The 18503-nt window shown below is 38.4% G+C and overlaps 1 protein-coding gene across 2 annotated transcripts in view; it reads right to left on the minus strand.

The window, feature by feature from the left end:
- Nucleotides 1-10484: 10484 nt before the first annotated feature.
- yes1 (YES proto-oncogene 1, Src family tyrosine kinase) overlaps nucleotides 10485-18503 on the minus strand; it is a 189353-nt gene continuing 181334 nt past the window's right edge. For both annotated transcript variants that reach the window (XM_048529438.2, XM_048529439.2), the window contains exons 8-12: nucleotides 17587-17766; nucleotides 15803-15879; nucleotides 14608-14761; nucleotides 14382-14513; nucleotides 10485-12038 (exon numbers count right to left, since the gene is read on the minus strand). In XM_048529438.2, coding sequence (XP_048385395.2) covers nucleotides 11830-12038; nucleotides 14382-14513; nucleotides 14608-14761; nucleotides 15803-15879; nucleotides 17587-17766 — 752 coding nt within the window. In that variant the 3' untranslated portion in view covers nucleotides 10485-11829. The remainder of the gene's footprint in view (nucleotides 12039-14381; nucleotides 14514-14607; nucleotides 14762-15802; nucleotides 15880-17586; nucleotides 17767-18503) is intronic.

Below are 18503 nucleotides of genomic sequence, written 5' to 3' on the forward strand. Positions count from 1 at the left end.
TAGATTACAAGTGACCATATAAAAATTATGATGATGTCTTTAATCCACTGCTTTGGACTAGAACATCCTCCGAAGTTTGAAGTTTACCACTTGTATTGAGACCCTTCACAAAATTAATCTCCATGCTGGATTTTAAGTTACACCTGTTTGATACGCTATTATTTATTGCTCTAGAAAGCATGAAATTTTATTGTAAAACATTGCAAAAACTCAATTGCTGTATATTTATGTGGCCTTTGTGTGAGTTTTATTATATGCCGTGCAGGGCGGGAGTAGTAATCAGCCATGAATTATGTGAGCTTCAGTGTTAGAGAAATATTAAACATTCATGACAGGGTTCTCACTCTCTTGTCCCTTTGATCCATGTTGATAGCAGAGCAATTTACAAGATCCTTTTGCCTCAAACTGCCGAAACACCTCAAAGTTTAGTTTTACATCTTTTAGAAATATGCAAAGAACTGCGTGAGAAAAGCCATCTCACTAAGTACCTCAAACATTTGAAGTGTATTTCCATTTCTCACAGTACCAGGGCAGCGTCACAAACATTCAGGTTAATATTAGAATGTAGCACCAAAAGTACCACCAGAACAACTTCTCAGTAATACTCAAGGCTGTTCAAGAAAACTGTCTCCATGTCCTCTTTGGAGATTATGTTCTATTTCGCCAACTTTGGGGACATTTAAGTCGTCATTGGATAAGCATACGCACGTACATGGAATAGTGTACGTTAAATGGGCTTGAGATCGGTATGACAGGTCGGCACAACACCGAGGGCCGAAGGGCCTGTACTGTGCTGTAATGTTCTATTTTCTATTTTCTATTTAGGTAATAATATAAAACTTCTGAGACAGTGTCACATAGGAAATTGGCTCATTAGGTTGGAAAGTATTGATTGTGAATTTACACAGAGTACTGACTTGGCCCCAGATGGAATATTTTGTGAAATGCTGGTCTCCAGCTTTGAGAGGACACAGCAAAAAAGAACTGTACCTGACAGCTGCAATTAGGCACCTGAGGTAGAATCAGAAAATTGAAAAGATATTTTTAAAAGATACCCATAACAATGTTCTTTCAGGGTTTCTATGGCATTTCTGTTGAAATTATACTAAATATCAGGAAAACAATAATGGGCATATATTATCTTAGAGTACACTAGTAATAAATTAGTCTCTGCTAAAGAAATTAGTCTCTGCAGAGACTAAAGAAGGCCTTAATTAAATGAAAGTAAATAGACAAATTGGATGAAATACTTTTAGCTTTCATGTGATAATGACAAACACTAATGTGCCAGTTTATATTTTACACAGATACAACACTTATACATTAAAGTTTATACCGAGTAAAATTAGTGGCACTATTATAAGTATATAAGATGTTAGAGCGACTTAAGCTTAGTCAAATTAACAGACATTTACAGCATTCAGTCCATTATGCGTATGCCTGCCTTTTTAATCCAAAATCAATCCTAATGCACGCTCTCTCAGTAGCCTACATCTTTTTCTAATGTTTCATCACTGGTCCACTGGCAAGTGTAATAGTGTTTTTTTTCACTTGCTATTCACTCAATCTCATGATATGGAGCCTGCTGCCAAGGCTGTCATTTAAACCAAACAACTTCAAGGCACGCTTTAGCCCAGCTATGCATATCATGTAATACAAGATTTCATTCCCTGACAATTATTGACCCTTCCAGGCCCTCCTTACTTAATTTTTTTTTGTTGTCAAGTAGCTTTGTGGGCCTTGTATTCCCTTTACCATCTTGTTTAAGTTGCCATTATCCACATGTGAGCTTTGATAGTAAGTGAGTCTTTCACTTGACCACAGAAGCATTATCACCAGGCAAGATCCTGGAAAATAGAGGTAGTCTTTCATATCTTGGGAGGAGATGAGGATGACAAAGTTCATCATGGTCTCCAATGCACCAGCTCAGCCTTCCAGCTACTGAGTAAAATAGTGTTTGAGGACCAGAATGTTTAATTTGAAACAAAAGTTATAGTTTAGATGGCAGCAATGACTCCACACAGCCATATTCTTTGGAGAATTGAACAACCACAGCAGGGACCTCAAAGCATTGTGTAGAAGTATCACCTGTAATACCTTCTGAATATCCCACAAAACGTGTGGTCGGAAAGGCAGAATCCTTATTATATCCTTAATGAGGTCAAACATACCCACAAACATGAGTGACTTTAACTTGTGACGGACTAAAACAGAAAAGGCTCATTCAACAAAATACCAAACACGTCAAGAGACTTCCTTTTGTAGGGACCATGTAAAGACAAAATTGAGGCAGAGCACAAACTTTCAAACAAGCAACGTGACCAATCCTGTAAGCAGCGTCTGCTCCCTGTCTCCCTCACACCCCATCCCTTCCAATAATGTGGCAGTGGCTGCAAATCGTGCATTAAACTTATCAACCATTTCGGAATGCACCAAGTCAAAGTGAATATAAATTATTGTTGGCCGAGGGACATTGTTGTCACTGAATACAACACATATGCATTTCCAGTCCAGGCATTGGATTGTGATGAGTATGAACCCTGACTTGATTTTCACTTGCTCAGGTTCTATGTGCTGAGGGAAGTTCTAGCAATTCTATTACTGCTTCACTGGAGATGATCTAACCTTGGCAGAGAACAGCACAGTCAGCTCGAGCTGATGTCTCTGATAAAGAGAAACAGGAGACAGCAACACCAACACAGACAATTGGAAAAAACCAACACCAATCTAAGTTGCTTTCTGCTCCACCGCATGCTACTCCACAGCGCAGAGATTAGACAGAGAGACACAGATTGGAGGACGCAAAGAGATCAGAGAACAGAGGGTTTCAGTAACTAACTGCCAAAGTTGGGAATTTGGTGCCAGGTAGAAATTTACTGGTACACATTTCTCAGGTTGGAATTTAGATTATCAGCTAATTAATTTAAAATTTTAAATTTAAAGAAGGTTGCACATTATTTAAGGCATCCAGTTAACAGAACCTGCCTGGGATTGGCAGTTAACTGTCAATTAATTGAAAGTGGCAGTTATAACATGGGTCTGAATCACTTAGCTCTAGCTGAGAAAGCGGTAGGAGGGGAGCGCAGACCGATGACATGATTGAGTGTTTCATTCACACAAGTGTTTCAAATTCAGTGCAAGCTGAAATTCATTCAGCGGAGGGTGGAGTTACTACCATTTATTCCACGGTTTTACTTCCAGTAGCTGGTGAGAGATATCTACCGTTGATAAACTAAGAAACTGAAATTCTGTGTAACTTGACTAAATTGGTGACTTAGATGAAATAAATCAATTAATTCATCGAAGAATTGATTCAATTTCAAAAAGCAAGAAATTAACTAATCAAGTAAATTAATAAGATTGTATAAACATTTGGTGGAGAGTCAGAGATGAGGAGGTGTAAGTGATATGTCCTAACTTCACTAAGTGGGAGCTTGTGACAATTAAGCATTGTGATTCCAGAGAATGCTCTACAGTTTAAAGAAAGTTGGCTTTTCATTGTTGAGCTGGAGACTGATCTGCATAAATTGTGGGGCAATTCATAGTGAGAGATTTACTTGGGTACTTTGCTTCAAGAGACAGCCATACCTCACACTAAGTTGAACATCAGAGTTAGTCAATGGTCAGAGACTTGACAGGCTATGGTTATGATTGTGTAAAGGGACTCAGAATGCAGTGTTAGAGGAATCTCTGCCCTTGACTGTGACCAACAGATACAAAGTATTTGCTGCTTGTATGGATGAGAATAAGGACTGCAGAGTGGATGGAAAAGCTGACCACAGGATCAAAATGCAGGACACTATTCATGTGGAAAGGAATGTGGTGGTGATAGTGGACATTACAATCAAGGGATATGATACTGCTGTGATCAGGCGCTTCAAAGGTTGTGTTCCCTGAAGCAGGATGAGAAGCACCCTATGTTATGGTCTACACAGTAAGCAGCAGCATATGTAAAATTAGGAATGATGCTGTGCTAATATGGTTTGAGGGCTTCAGGTCCAATTAGAAATGCAGAGCATCAAAGTAATAATCTTTGCATTTGAGATTGCTAACTTGTGTGAAGTGCCACTTGACATAGTGATGTAATAATGATTGAAAATCTAAGTGCACGGCTGAAAGAATGGTGTGGCAGATGGGCTTTTGCTCATTGATTACCAGAACCAGCACTGAGGAAAGAAGAAGCTGCTTCTTTGAACTTGTTTCCATTTAAACTGCAGCCAATGTCTGGCCAAATCAAGTAACTAGGTCAGGAGTCAGGTCAGTGGGGAGCTGGTGTGATTGGGTGAGAAGATTCAGGAAAAAAAAACGATGAAAGCAAGATTTGCATTCTAGAATATTTATTTCCCACCCTTGGTCAATACTCTGGATTAGGTATATGACTGAATCTATGGATTTCTATCTGTGACAATAATTAAATTAATTTCTTATGACTGGTTTACACATTTGACATATAGTTTTTAATGGCTGTTTTGTCCTGAATGGTGTTAAGTTTCTTCAGTCTTATTAGAACTGCACTCATCCAGGCATCAGGAGTGTGAAGGCAAAATGCTGTCATACTTAAAAGTTATTGATCTCCAAAGATATAGTAACATTAATCAAAATTAGAATTTATGGATTGTGGATAATATATTCACATAGATTGAAGATTGATTAATGGATAGAAATCAGAGTGGATGACAGGCGATGAAACCAAAAGATGTAGGTCAATCAGACTATTGATTCTTCACTGCCATTCATTGAGAATACAGCTGATCTATACATCTCAACTTTCCTGTCTTATCCCCAGAACCACTGATTCTCTCATGGATTGAAAGTCTGTCTCATCTTAACTATCAGTATATTCGCAAGAATTGGTACTTGAGCTTCAGCTACTTACTGTGTGTACTAGTGATTTAGATTAAGTGTAACATATTTAAGTTTGCTGATGATATAAAGCTAAATGGTGAACCTAGCAGAGAAAAGCACACAACAAAGCTGCAGAGGGATACAAACAGGTTTGGTGAGTTTTCCAGTATGTGATTGATGGAATACAATACCGCAAGTGTAAAGTTACCAATTTTGGTAAGAAAATAAAAAGAACAGATTTTTTGTTATGAATAGACACTTAAATTGTTTACATTGAGGAACTTGAGAATCCTTGTACATAAATCAAAGCAGTTAAGCCAGCAATGAATTAAGAAAGCAAATACTATGTTTGCATTGCTACAAAAGGATTGGATTATGAGACTGAAGAAATTTATTAATTTGTATAGGGCATTGGTGGGACGCTTGTGGTGCAATCATACTGTCCACAGCTCTAGACCAGGTTCAAGTTCTACTTGTTCCAGATGTAGGTGCTAATACTTCTGAACAGGTGAATTAGAAAATATATAAAGGGTGTTTGGTGAGGTCATGTCTGGAGTACCATTTGCTGCTTTATTCTCCTTAGCTAGAGACAAGCATACTTGCCATACAGACAGTTGAGCCAAGGTTCTGGTGGGAGGGGATTATCCCACAAGAAAATATTAAGTCAATATTTCATGGGATTTACCAGAATGAAGTGATATAATTGAAAAGAAAAACAAATTTAGGAACCTGGGTAGTGTGGATCCTGAGAAAAAGATTTCCTCAGGCTGTGGATTATCTGGGGAGATGTTTCGCTGTAGGAGCTGGTTAGAAGTTGTTAGTCTTCCCAGTGTTCAGTGAAAGGCCCTTCTTCTTATCTGCTACAGTAATGATACAGCTCAGTTTCTGAGTGAATGCACACATGGTCAATGTTTGCAGACTGACACTCTGTGACTGACTGATTTTGGTTTTAGAGTGAGGCTGGTGTAGGTTGAAGAGTTTCCATAATCTTAATCCTGTGGCAAGCATTAGGATAAAACACGCAACAAGAAATACCAGTTCTCAAACCTCCTTGAGGTCATGAGCAGGAAAGCTAACGTTTCGAGCCTAGACCCCCCATCTCTGATGAAGGGTCTAGGCCCAAAACATCAGCTTTCCTGCTCCTAAGATGCTGCTTGGCCTGCTGTGTTCATCCAGCTCTACGCCTTGTTATCTCGGATTCTCCAGCATCTGCAGTTCCTGTTATCTCTTATCCTTGAGGTCATATACTGGTTATCTGTTACTAGATATTTCTCTCTCATCCTTTTCAACTGATTTTCATACAAATGAATAAGCCATTATTAAAACAAGAGATAAACTAGCATTCTTTTCTAATTTTGTTCAAGAGCTTGTTTTCTAGCTCTTTCTATTGTTGCATTAAATAAAGTCTCACATAGGATCAAATATCAGCTCACAAGAGGAAACAGCAGATACAACTAAGATGATGCAAAAAAAAACACACAAACTCTGGTCTCAGTGCCATTAGAAGGGATTCTTATATGAGAATTCATAGTGGATTCAAATGAACTGATCCAAATCTGCAGCATTCCGTTTATGACAAACTGACAGTCTTGATGCTATTTATAAGTTCATAAAATTCTTTTGATTGTTGAATTTCAAAACTCACCTTCATTGTCCACAAATTTATAGCCATGGACTTTGTAACCCAAAAAATAGCAACAATGCTACCATATGCACATTTAGCACGTCTTCCTCAATAATGACATGATTGTTTGAGGTTTTTCCATAAGTATCTCAAGATCAATCTCAAATGTAATATTTTGATATTCACAAATTACTTTTCATAGTAATTTTGATATACAAAAATATTCCAAGGTCTGTTCTGTGAGGAAACTGCTTGTCAGTTGAGTTTGGGGAGTTGACACACATTTCATGGAATCCCTACAGTGCAGAAAGAGGCCATTTATCTCCCAAGTTGGCGTCAATCCTCCCCAGAGCATTCCAATCAGATTCAGCTCCCAACCTATCCTCATAAACCTGTATTTATCATTGGCTAACCCACCTAGCCTGCAAATCCCTGGATACTACAGAACAATTTAGCATTGCCAATCCAACTAACCTGCACATGGCTGGATTGTGAGAAAACCAGAGCACTTGGAGGAAACCCACACAGACACAGGGAGAATGTTGCAAACTCTCTATAGTCGCCCAAGGCTGGAATTGAACCCAGGTCCCTGGTGCCATGACCCACCATGCCACTCAGTTGTTCCGTCCTGTGGGTCAAAAGTGGGTGAAGGAAAAGAATGAGTAGGTTTGCTCATATCATAATAAATTTCAGTTGAGGGCAGATTTTGGATGAAGATACAAAAATGAGAAGAAATGTGAGCATGGCAAGATCCAAAGACAAATGAAAATTTTGTATTTGAATTGTAAGGGAATAAGTTAACATTGGTCCATGAGGCTGATGAACCAAACTGAAAGCAAGATCTTGAGACTTATTGACACTGAAGAAGATGGAGAATGGAAAGTTGGCAAGAAGAACACAGGAGGAAGAATCTAAAGATATCAATAAATACGATGGTTTCAGCAGCAAAAAGGCTGAGGTGGCTGCCATTATGCTGGTGAAAATAAATGTTGGAAAAGAAGTTAGAAACACTGTTCAGGTTTGAAAAGAATACAGTATTGTAACAGTATGGCTCGTCCTTGGAAAGGAAATGGGTAGAGGAATATTGGATCACATCTGTGGCAGTGACTTATCAGTCTTTAACTGCAAGAAAATGAGACACATCTAAGGCACAGTTGGGTAATCAGTTTGACAGCACAGTGGAAGAGAAATTCAAACTCATTAACTTGTACTTTCCAGAGAAACGAGTATTATCATTGCAAAAATCCAAATATTAAAATCCCCAAAGGAAATTGGTAATAAGCGATCTCTTTCAGCTCACCTCATCTGTTTTTGAGAAAGGGACTGTTGAAAGTGCACGATCAGTAAGTTTCACACACACAGGTGGGAGAAGGCCACGCTGAATGAGGCAGAGCCAGAATGTGTGTTTCTGGGAAATTCGGCACATGGGGGAAGCGGTGCTTTTGGCTTACACTTTGCAAGTTTTTTGGTGGTTTATAGTTTAGAAGACTATATTCTTCAGTTTCAACTGATTGGGGAAAGGGAATCAGCAACAGGATAAACTGAGGCCAAGGATCAGGAGCCCAGCATTTAAGCTTCAACTGAGCAGACAGTATGGAGTGCTAGTTTCACAGCAGCTTCTTCGGGGTCTGCTTGCTGAGAAAACAATTCAAACAGTTACATCACAGACAAGTGACACATTGATTGGTTCATGATGTCAAGAAGTGTTTCTTTTTGGAAACAACAGGAATGCGTGAAAGTCAGGAGCAATATAATAAAGTAATAAATAACCAAAGCAAGGTAAGGAAAGTACAACTTGCATAACGGAAGAAAGTCTTTTTATATAAGCCTTTTTGTTTTTGCAAAAAAAAGGGCATAGCTAAGGGACTTAAAGGAGGCCACGAAAGGCACGATTTGCTCCTCCTATGCTACATGGCAAATCGTGGAAGTTTTAGTTCTTTCTGGTGACCATGTTTGCAGGAAGTGTGTCCAGCTGCAGCTACTAGGAACTGTACTTCAGAGCTAGTGCTTCAGGTGAATTCACTGTGGAGCATCTGCAAATCTGAGCGTACATGAATAGCATGTTCAATAAAGCAGTCACACTGTAGGTGAAGATTAGACAGACAGGAAGGGAATGTGACCATAAAGCAGAGTGGAAGAAAGCAGAGGGTATAGGAATCCTCTGGCTATCTAACAGAGATCCTATTTTGAATGCTGCTGTGGGAGAATTCTGTGCACGCAAAAGTAGTGGCAGCCAACTTCATGACACCGTGGATAGGTATGCTGGACAAGATGAGAGGAAGAACAATGCCAGGGCTATGGTGGTGTGGGATTCATTTGTAAGGAGAAGGAAAAGGCATTTCTGTGGCCGCAGGAGTCTCTTAGTATGCTGACTGAGGTCAGGGATGTTACTGAGTGGCTGCAGTGTTCTAAAACGGGAAGGGCAAACAGAGGTCATGGTACAAATTAGTACCAACAAAATGGGCAGAAAAGGGGATGAGGTCCTGCAAGGAGAATTTAAGAAGCTAAGATTAAGGTTACAGAACAGGATTCAAAAGATTACTTTCAGTGTCATGCTAACTATAGAAACAGCAGATTGGTCCAAATGAATGCATGGCTGGGGAGATGGTGCAGGAGGGAGCACTTTAGATTTCTGTGTCATCGGAACCACGTTCGAGAAGTTAGGACCTGCACTTGGGGGATAGATTCCACCTGATCCAAAATGAGACCAAATTCCTTATAGGGACATTTGCTCATGCTGCTGAGGAGGGTTTAAATTAACTTGGCATGGAGAGTAGCAATCACAGAATGTTCAGCAGGGGGAGATGAACAGCCAAAACTAGAACAGATAACAAGCGAGTTAAGACGACATAGAAATTACAGGACACAATGGAGTTTGAAAAGAATGGATTATTTTTATTTTAAGGAGTTGGACAAATAAGGCAGATGAGTTGAAGACACTAACTAAAACACGTGGGTATGATGTCATTGCTGTGAGAGAGAGACAGTTGAGAAAGAGGCAGAATTGGCAGCTTAATATTCCAGTATACGGTCTTTAGGCGAGATAAGGAGCTAAGTTGGTGGGGGGTGGGGGGGGTTATAATATTGATCAGAGAATCAAATACATCAGTTATGGGGGATAACTTCTTACAAGGCTCCTCAAACAAGGCCATATGGGTAGAATCTAAAAACCACAAAGGAGCAATCACATTGCTGTGATCCCTAACTGCCCTGGAAATTAGTGCTTTGCTGGGTCATTTCAAAGGACAATTAAGAGTCAATTGAATTGCTGTGGATTTGGAGTGAGTTAGATCAGACTGGGGACGATGGCAGATTTCCTTCCTTAAAAAGAACTTGTGAACCAGATGAGTTTTTAATAGCAATTTAAGACAGTTTCAGGTGGATAGAACTTACACTAGCTTCATATTCCAGATTTATTAATTTAGTGTTTCTGTATTATTAGTTTAATGTTTCAGTGGTTAGCCCTGTTGCCTCACAGCATGAGGGAGCCAGGTTCAATTCCAATCTTGGGCAACCGTGTTGGTGGTTCTCTCCTTGTCTGCGCGAGTTTCCTCTGGGTGCTCTGGTTCCCTCCCACAGTCCAAACATATGCGGACTAAGTGGATAAGCCATGCCAAAATGAAGAGTTAAAGGAATAGGGTAGGGTGGGAGACATGGATAACATACTCTTCAGAGAGAGGTGTGGACTTGATAGACCTAATGGCCTCTATCTGCACTTCTATCACCTTCAAACAATCGACAAAAATTGAAAAGCAATGAATTTCATTGGTATGGAGCATGTTACAGACTTGGCTGTTCAGAATTCCTTTCTGTATAGTTCAGCATTTGTCTCGGATATTAATGATTTTGATTTAAGGTGTAAATAAAGAACAATTTGACGAGAACATTACAAAGAGTGCAAAACAAACTTTCACTGTTGTTAGTCATTTTGCTCAGGTATGGGGTGAAAGAGAGACATGGGTTGATATCGTGAAATACCTAAAACAAAACAACTTTCCTCCAAGTGAAGCAGTAATTAAGAAGGTGACACAAATTAGTGTTTATTTACTGTACAAATGCAATTACAGGAATGATTCAGTTTACCAATGAAACAAAATGATATCACCAGAAAGCATTTCTGGCAGTGAATTTCTGATATTTGTACAGAAGTGACAACCAAGCTTGCTTATTTTTCAATAAAAGTTACAAAATCATAGAATCTGTGATTTCATAGAGACTTTTAAAACTGCTATCCCAAAATAAATTGGAGAAAAATGTACAAATGATGGCACTGATTAGGATCTGTAGAACAATACCCACAGTTAGAGCAAGTCCTGTAAACATTAGGAAGTTAGAATTTATTATCTGGAAATGCTGTGCTCACTTTTAGGGATTGTGCTTCAGCAATGATAAGACCATGATTAATTTTCAGCATATCTCCCCGCAGTAGACAAAAAAACCTTACAACTGTAGTCACACGATAAGCACATCTACCTTGGTCACTATCACAAATGTAGCTGTACCATTCCATTAATTATTGCTCGATATGTCTGGATCTGCAAGGTATGATTATTTCGTTCATGATTTTTGATTTTCAGCATGTGGTTCTCTAACAGAAATAAGCAATAATTTTTAAATACCAAACCTTTTACAGACACTAATGGACACTTGTTCATTCTGAAATCAACTATTACTAAAAAAATTGTAAAGCACCCCATACCTGCCTTCACAAAGCTAAATTGTACATAATTTCAAGTTTAAAAGAATTGTAATTTAGTTTATAAACAATGTTACAAAACATTATGTAGTTCATTATTTTCCTGTTTTTCAATGAAATCCAAGCAAACTATGTATAAAAAATCTCATGCTGCATTTCCAGTTACATCAGTAGAAATATTGAAAACAGTGCAATAGTTACACATACAGTCATTTGATTATTGAGGTCTCCAATAAATCAAGATTGACTCTTGCACTCATTCTACATATTAACAGACCCAGGCAAAATTTAGTCTAAGTCAGACTGTTTCATCAATACTCTAAAAAGTTAGACATTTTCCTCTCCAAAAATACAGGACTTTAGTTAATACCAGGTTAGAATTTTATAAGATTGATTTAAGTCTTCACATTTAGAAACATGGACCTTGTTGTTCCTACACCATATTTAAGCTAAAAATGATTAGTGTTCACAAAATTTCCTTTAGTACCCTGAAGTGAAATGGTAAAAGGATGACAAGTGTTCAGTTCAAGAAAAGTGGTCTGTGCAACCGCGCAGTAGCATTCTAGACTGTGTGTATTAATGTTGGTTCAGCATTAAGGAACAATACACTGTTTGAGAGTCCTTCAATTTTGATGGACCAACAGCCTACTGTAGTTGACTCGATTTATAGATTATCTCCAGGTTGATACTGAGGCTCTGTAGCAGTAAAGTAGTCTTCTAGGAAGGACTGTATATATTCAAATGTTGGTCTTTCATCTGGATCCTTTTTCCAGCACAGTTTCATGAGCTCATGGAGAGACTCTGGACATCCCTGAGGGCAAGGCATCCTGTAGCCACGTTCCACTTGCTCCAGAACTTCCCGGTTCACCATACCTAGGGAGTAATTAAGAAATTACACACTTCTTCAATGAAAAAACTTTCTCCATATTTTATCAATACTAAAAGCAGGTCAGATTTTTAAGTACCTACTGCATTGATGCCAAATTCAAATACTGTGAATCAGTTAAATAGGAACTAATTTCAGCAATAAAAACAGAAGATGGCTCACTAGACCTGAAATGTTAACTGCTCTCTCTCCCCACTGCCAATACTGCTGAGCTTTTAAAGCAATTTCCGTTTTGGTTTCTGATTTTCAGCATCCAGAGATTTCTGTTTTTACTTATTTCAGAGATGCATTTTATTGACAATTACAATACTACAGCAGGCCATTTTGTGCTTCTAATTTGGACTTAAATTCCCAAAACTATTTGGAAGTTCTGAACTACTTATATGCAAGACAACTGTGAAGTTCCATCTCTTTGACATTCAACTGAATAGATTATTCAAATTTTCTGTATACTTCATATTTTGCGATTAATACAAAATGCTGATGCTGGTAAATTGCCCTAATTTCCTTCTGAAGACTACTCTCACATTAGTGAGCCCCACAATCCCCTCACAGAGCTTGTGGTCTTCAGTTATCTCTCACAACAAACTATGGCAATGGTTGATGAATTTTCTAACAAATTTCACTTTATTCTCCAGTCCATTGTCTGGGCATATTAAGAAGAGTTCTAGAATTTGACTCAATCATAGTGGAAAAAAAGCTGTTACAATTCTAAGGCAGGATGGGATGTGGCTTGGAAGGGCACTTGCAGGTGAATGTATTCCTAAGCATCAGCTGACATTGTTTTTCTACATGTTATAAGTCACAGGTTTGGAAGGTGCTGTCAAAAGATTTCAAGGTGGGAGGGGGGGTCTTATAGAAACCTGTAAAATTATGAAGGGAATAGACAAGATACAAGTAGAGAGGATGTTCCCACTGGCAGGTGAAGCTAGGACAAGAGGGCATAGCCTCAAGATTAGAGGGAGCAGATTTAGGACTGAATTGAGAAGGAACTTCTTCACCCACAGGGTTGTAATCTATGGAATTCCTTGCCCAGTGAAGTAATTGATGCTACTTCAGTAAACGTTTTTAAAGCTAAGGTAGTTTTTTAACAATAAAGGAAATAAGGTGAGAACACAGGCAAGTGGATCTGAGTCCACAAAAAGATCAGCCATGATCTTATAGAATGGCAGAGCAGACTTGAAGGGCTGGACAGCCTACTCCTGATCCTAGTTCTTATATTCTTAAAAAGGCCTTAGCGAACAGCTATGATCGTGTAGCTGGTTTATAAAGTGTCAGTGTACACCTCTGGCAGAGGGAATGAATATTTAAAGGTAGTAAATGGTATATCGATGAAGCAGATTTACTTTGTTCCAGACGATGCCTGACTTGAGCACTTAGATTGTTGCCAGGCCTTGGGAGTGGAGTGAAAACAGTGAATTCTCAGCGACTGACCTGCTCTTGGAGCCACAATGATAGTGTGGCTTGACCAGTCTGTTTCTGCTATTCGGGTCGTTACCATGAGTCCTGAGAGGAGGACTTGGACACCCCCACTGAAATGCTGGTAGTTGTTTCATTTTGGAAATTAGTATTTTAAAATATTCATTCACTCTCACCTGAGATAAAAGATTTCAGGTTGTAGGAAAATAAGTGATTGGACAGAAATGGTAATAGGGAGGATTAAAATAAGTTGGCAGAAAATGATGCAGCAGGACTGACACTGATACTGTTGTTTAATGCTTGATGTCGACAAGTATTAGCATGAGGAGAAGTCTGTTGAGAACTCCAGGGCAATACCCTTGGAGGACATATCCATGAAGATGCTGGTTAGAACACTTGTCAGAATTGGGACGAGGGTCAGATGCTCTGATATGTACCTGGTGTATTTATTTTTTGGCAGCACATTAGTTCCTTTGTAATACTATCCATGAATGATTTATGAGCAACAATTGAGAGCAGTGCTAATCTTTCACACTGGTTGCAAACATTTCTGCCGAAAATGGCGAAATTCTGTTTTCCCGACCCGGAGCGAATTGTAGCACCTGTTTGTCACGGTATCAAGGTCTAAACAACTTATTTTGGGACAAATTCTAAAGAACATTAGATGTTAATTTTGCAAGTTCTGCATCAATTTATGCAGCCTTAGAAAGCCTAAGGCATGAAGTGCACAAGCACTTCATCTCACTAAATGTAGAACCCAGAAAGAAATTAGTGTGGAGTCCACTCTCTCAATTCTGTCTTACTTACGTTGGTCACACAGCTGTTCTTCTAGGACACACAACAGACATATAAATTACATCACCGACATAAAAATTACATCTACAAGATCAGTAGAATTTTCCCTTGTTTACCTGGATATGGCACTCTGCCCTTAGTAACCAACTCTATCAGCAGAATTCCAAAAGACCACACATCAGATTTGATTGTAAACCGCCCATATAAAGCTGCCTCTGGAGCTGTCCATTTGATTGGAAATTTGGCTCCTAAATGAGAAGAACATGGTAGTCATGGAATGGACTAGTGTTCCTATACAGAATTATCCACACCTCTAACAAAAATTAAATGACTAAACATTACCTTGTCTTGCTGTATATTCATTATCTTCAATCAATCGTGCCAAACCGAAGTCTGCTATTTTACATACAAGATTGTCACCCACAAGGATGTTGGCTGCTCTCAGGTCTCTATGAATGTAGTTCATTCGTTCAATATATGCCATTCCATCGGCAATCTTATAAAACACAAAAGTTCAACACATCTGAGCAAGTAGCTACAGAAATTTTTTTATTCAACTACACCAAATGACAGGATTAAATTGAAACGAGTATTTAGGTTAACAAAGTTGCCATATGTAGCAGAATATTTACTACCTGTACATAGTACTCTTTTTACTACCATTGAGTTATGGGGACATAAGATCAATTGGGACAATTTATTTTGAAATTTATGATTCATTGAATACAAAACATTTGCATACAAAAACACATTAACGGAAAAGCTAATTAGCAAAAAACTCAAACTGGGACAAAATACATTTAGATAGTGTGATACTTCTAAGTCAAAAGGTAGAGATATCCATGTTAGAATCATAGTTTCTGTTGATATTCAAATGATGTGTTTTATTGTGTGATAGATTTGTCTTTTTTTTCTAAATCTTAAACTAAACAGATGGAATTAGGGCAGAAGATGGTCAAGTGCAGGATTTGGATGCCAGAAACCCCAACTGATATCACTGCAATGGGATGAATCATCATAAAATAACCACCTTATTTTGTCAAAAGGTACATACAGGTTTTTGAGGGGGTCAGTTAGCAATGCAGAGTGGTGCCAAAAGCGTGGTTTAATTTTCTTCTCAGGCTGAGGCTACCTCAAAAGGACTCATGTTCTCAACTTCTCCCCTTGCTCAAGGGTGCAAGCTAAACCATCTCTCTCTCTCTCTCTCTCTCTCTCTCATGAGAGATCAGGCCTACAGTCCAATAAAACTATGGCGACTTTACCTTTTATGTACGATTTATCCTAACCATGAACTGCTATTTACAGACAAATTATTTTCACCAGTACTTAGAGCATATGAATTTGTTAGGCTATTCTATTTCAAAAAGTGGCCTCTCAGTAAAAGTTTGGAAGTTTGTGGGTCAATTAGCCTGAAGAGGCAAAAGGTTTTAAAATCAATCGCTCAACACTTTGTCTCAATTGTGTGCATGCTTTTATACTTAAAAGAACTAATTTTTTTCAATAAAAGTAGCACTTCAATAATAAACAATGCAGTCACCTGTGCAGCCATATCAACAAGCTGAGGAAGTTTCAAAACTTTGCCATCACCTTCCTTTACAAAATCCAATAAGCTCCCTGCAATACAAAATATAGTTAATTCTCAGTTCATTTGCACCGATTTCATCCATTATTTCATTCATAATTTTGACAGGACTATACATTTAGTCTATTGGAACTGTTTTCTAATGGCCACTTGATACACTTTCAGGAGGGCTGGATATCATTGGATGAAACAAAAGCAGCATATTAAAACAGGGATTAGCAGTCAGTATTATTGACAGCATTGCTGGAATCCCATTTCTGTAAAACACTCTTGGCAAGTATACTGGCATAGTCACTCAGTCATAATAATACTAAGCTGCAGTAAGGACTTAATTTTAAGAGATGGATCAAAATTAAGAGTTAAGGTCCTTGGAAGGGCTTGACGGCCTCTCAAAAGTCTCAAACATTGCATGGACAGCATAATGCATACATAGATGTGACTAGAAGTGGCTACATGTGAGATTCACAAGGAGTCCTGCATTTTATAATGTCAAAAAGTTAGAAACAACTTCTTCCGAGTGCTCAGAGATGTTGGTGAAGTAGTGCTGTTTGCGAGAGGCCAAATAATTCTGGACATGAGTTTGCTCGCTGAGCTGGAAGGTTAGTTTTCAGACGTTTCGTCACCATTCCAGGTAACATCAGTAGTGAGCCTCCGGTGAAGCGCTGGTGTTATGTCCCGCTTTCTATTTATAAATAACACCAGCGCTTCACCGGAGGCTCACTGATGACGTTAAATAGAATGGTGACGAAACATCTGAAAACTAACCTTCCAGCTCAGCGAGCAAACTCACATCCAGAAACTCAACCTGAGCTACAAATCTTCTCAAAACTCGCCAAGCCAAACAATGCAAATTGGCCTGCATATAGCATGGATTAGCCATGGGAAATGCAAGGGTTAGCCAGATGGGGTAGGTCTGGAAAGGATGCTCTTCAGAGGGTCAGTATAGATTTGATGGGCCAAATGGCCTGCTTTCATATTGTAGGGATTCTACGAATTCTATTAACTCAGCTTACCAGTGGGAAATTTCTGAAAAGCTGCACACTGGACTTGAGAACAATATTAACTACCAAAGCCTACAATGAATTTCTAACACATTCAGAATGTAGCTTATCTAAGTCATGAATAGATGACTTAATAAAGCTTCAAAATGAATGTGATGTTAGCAATCCTGTTCACAATGAATCACAGCCATGCACTAATCATAAATTGCAAATTTTACACAATTTAACAAAATAATGGAAAATGAAAACATTAACGCTCATTCAGTTTTTAGCACATCTTTATCCTGTAGGCAACGGAAGGATTTTGCAACTTCTCCCTCCTGTTTTAAAATCTATTTGCAGTTACTACATCTATAATTTGACCTCGATGTTCCTACAAACATTCTTCCGTCAACCAAAACCAGCTCTCGACATGAAGTCTTGTATAAATGTATATCTGCTTTCTCTCGATTTTTGTGTTACAAGATCTACTAAATTCCTTACATGGAAGCCAACAGAATAAAGACCTTATTGCTGGCCATTTCAGATTCTGTTAATCTAAATCTTATTGCAAACCTATTTTTTCCCTCATCAGCAGGGAGAGAACACTCAATGTTTAAAAATATATTAAAAATACAAAGTAAAAACAAAAACATGTATTACACACGGATCCTTAGTGTCAAGTTGCTCATTATGCACAACTGTGTATTTATAAATATTGTATCAGGTTTAAAGACAGTCATTTGCAAATAATCTAACCTTTTGCCATGTATTCCGTTACAATGTAAATTGGTTCTTCAGAAACAACAGCATACAATGGTACAAGTTTATCATGACGCAATTTCTTCATAATTTGAGCCTCTTGCAAAAAAGCTTCTGGAGACATTGTACCAGGTTTTAGTGTTTTAATTGCAACTTTTGTGGTTCCATTCCAAGTGCCTGGGAAGTGAAAAAGGGGACAACATATTGGAAGCATTTCCATAATTCAGATGTAGTAACTTAAAACAGGCATGTTATGTTGCGCTTAGAACAATTCTCTTTGCATAAATTTTCAACTAGTATCAACTTATCCATAAAAATTGAGATTCGGAAATGTAGTACTAAAGAATGTGATTGTATTACAACTAGGTTTAGCTATTTTTCTGCAACATATGTTTGATTTGATTAAAATTTAATTATCAGTTTTGGTTGTCTCTGTACATAGATTATAAAGTGAAACTTACACAAGCAGAAATGCCTAAAAACAAACACCAAAAAAAGGAGGGAATCAACTTCTATGGTGAAATATACGTGAGACTTTCTGAAACTATGGGTGCTGGCAAATTGGAAGCCCAGACAGCCTTAATGAATCAAGTCATTTTACAATTAAAAAGGGTCACAGCTTTCTCCAAAACTGCTGTATTGCAAACCTTCAGTAAGTTAGGATCACTGGTGCTAACACTTGCAGTTTGCTTCTCTTTTGGACCCAAATTCTCTTGGATCTGTCACTTCTGTGAGGTCTGTGTATGCAAGTCGGCTGAGGTGGCAGTGAGTTTTGTGAAAACCTGCTTTTGTGGAATGAGGAGCTCTTCAGTCAGCACCCAGGGCAGCAGAGAATCCACGAGTCCTGGGAAAGAATGCTTGCAGAGCTTTAATGGAAGAATAGATCTGTTCCTACAGAAGGTGCATTAGGAAGT

This window comes from Stegostoma tigrinum, chromosome 5 (assembly GCF_030684315.1).
Source record: "Stegostoma tigrinum isolate sSteTig4 chromosome 5, sSteTig4.hap1, whole genome shotgun sequence".
Classification (NCBI taxonomy): Eukaryota; Metazoa; Chordata; class Chondrichthyes; order Orectolobiformes; family Stegostomatidae; genus Stegostoma; species Stegostoma tigrinum.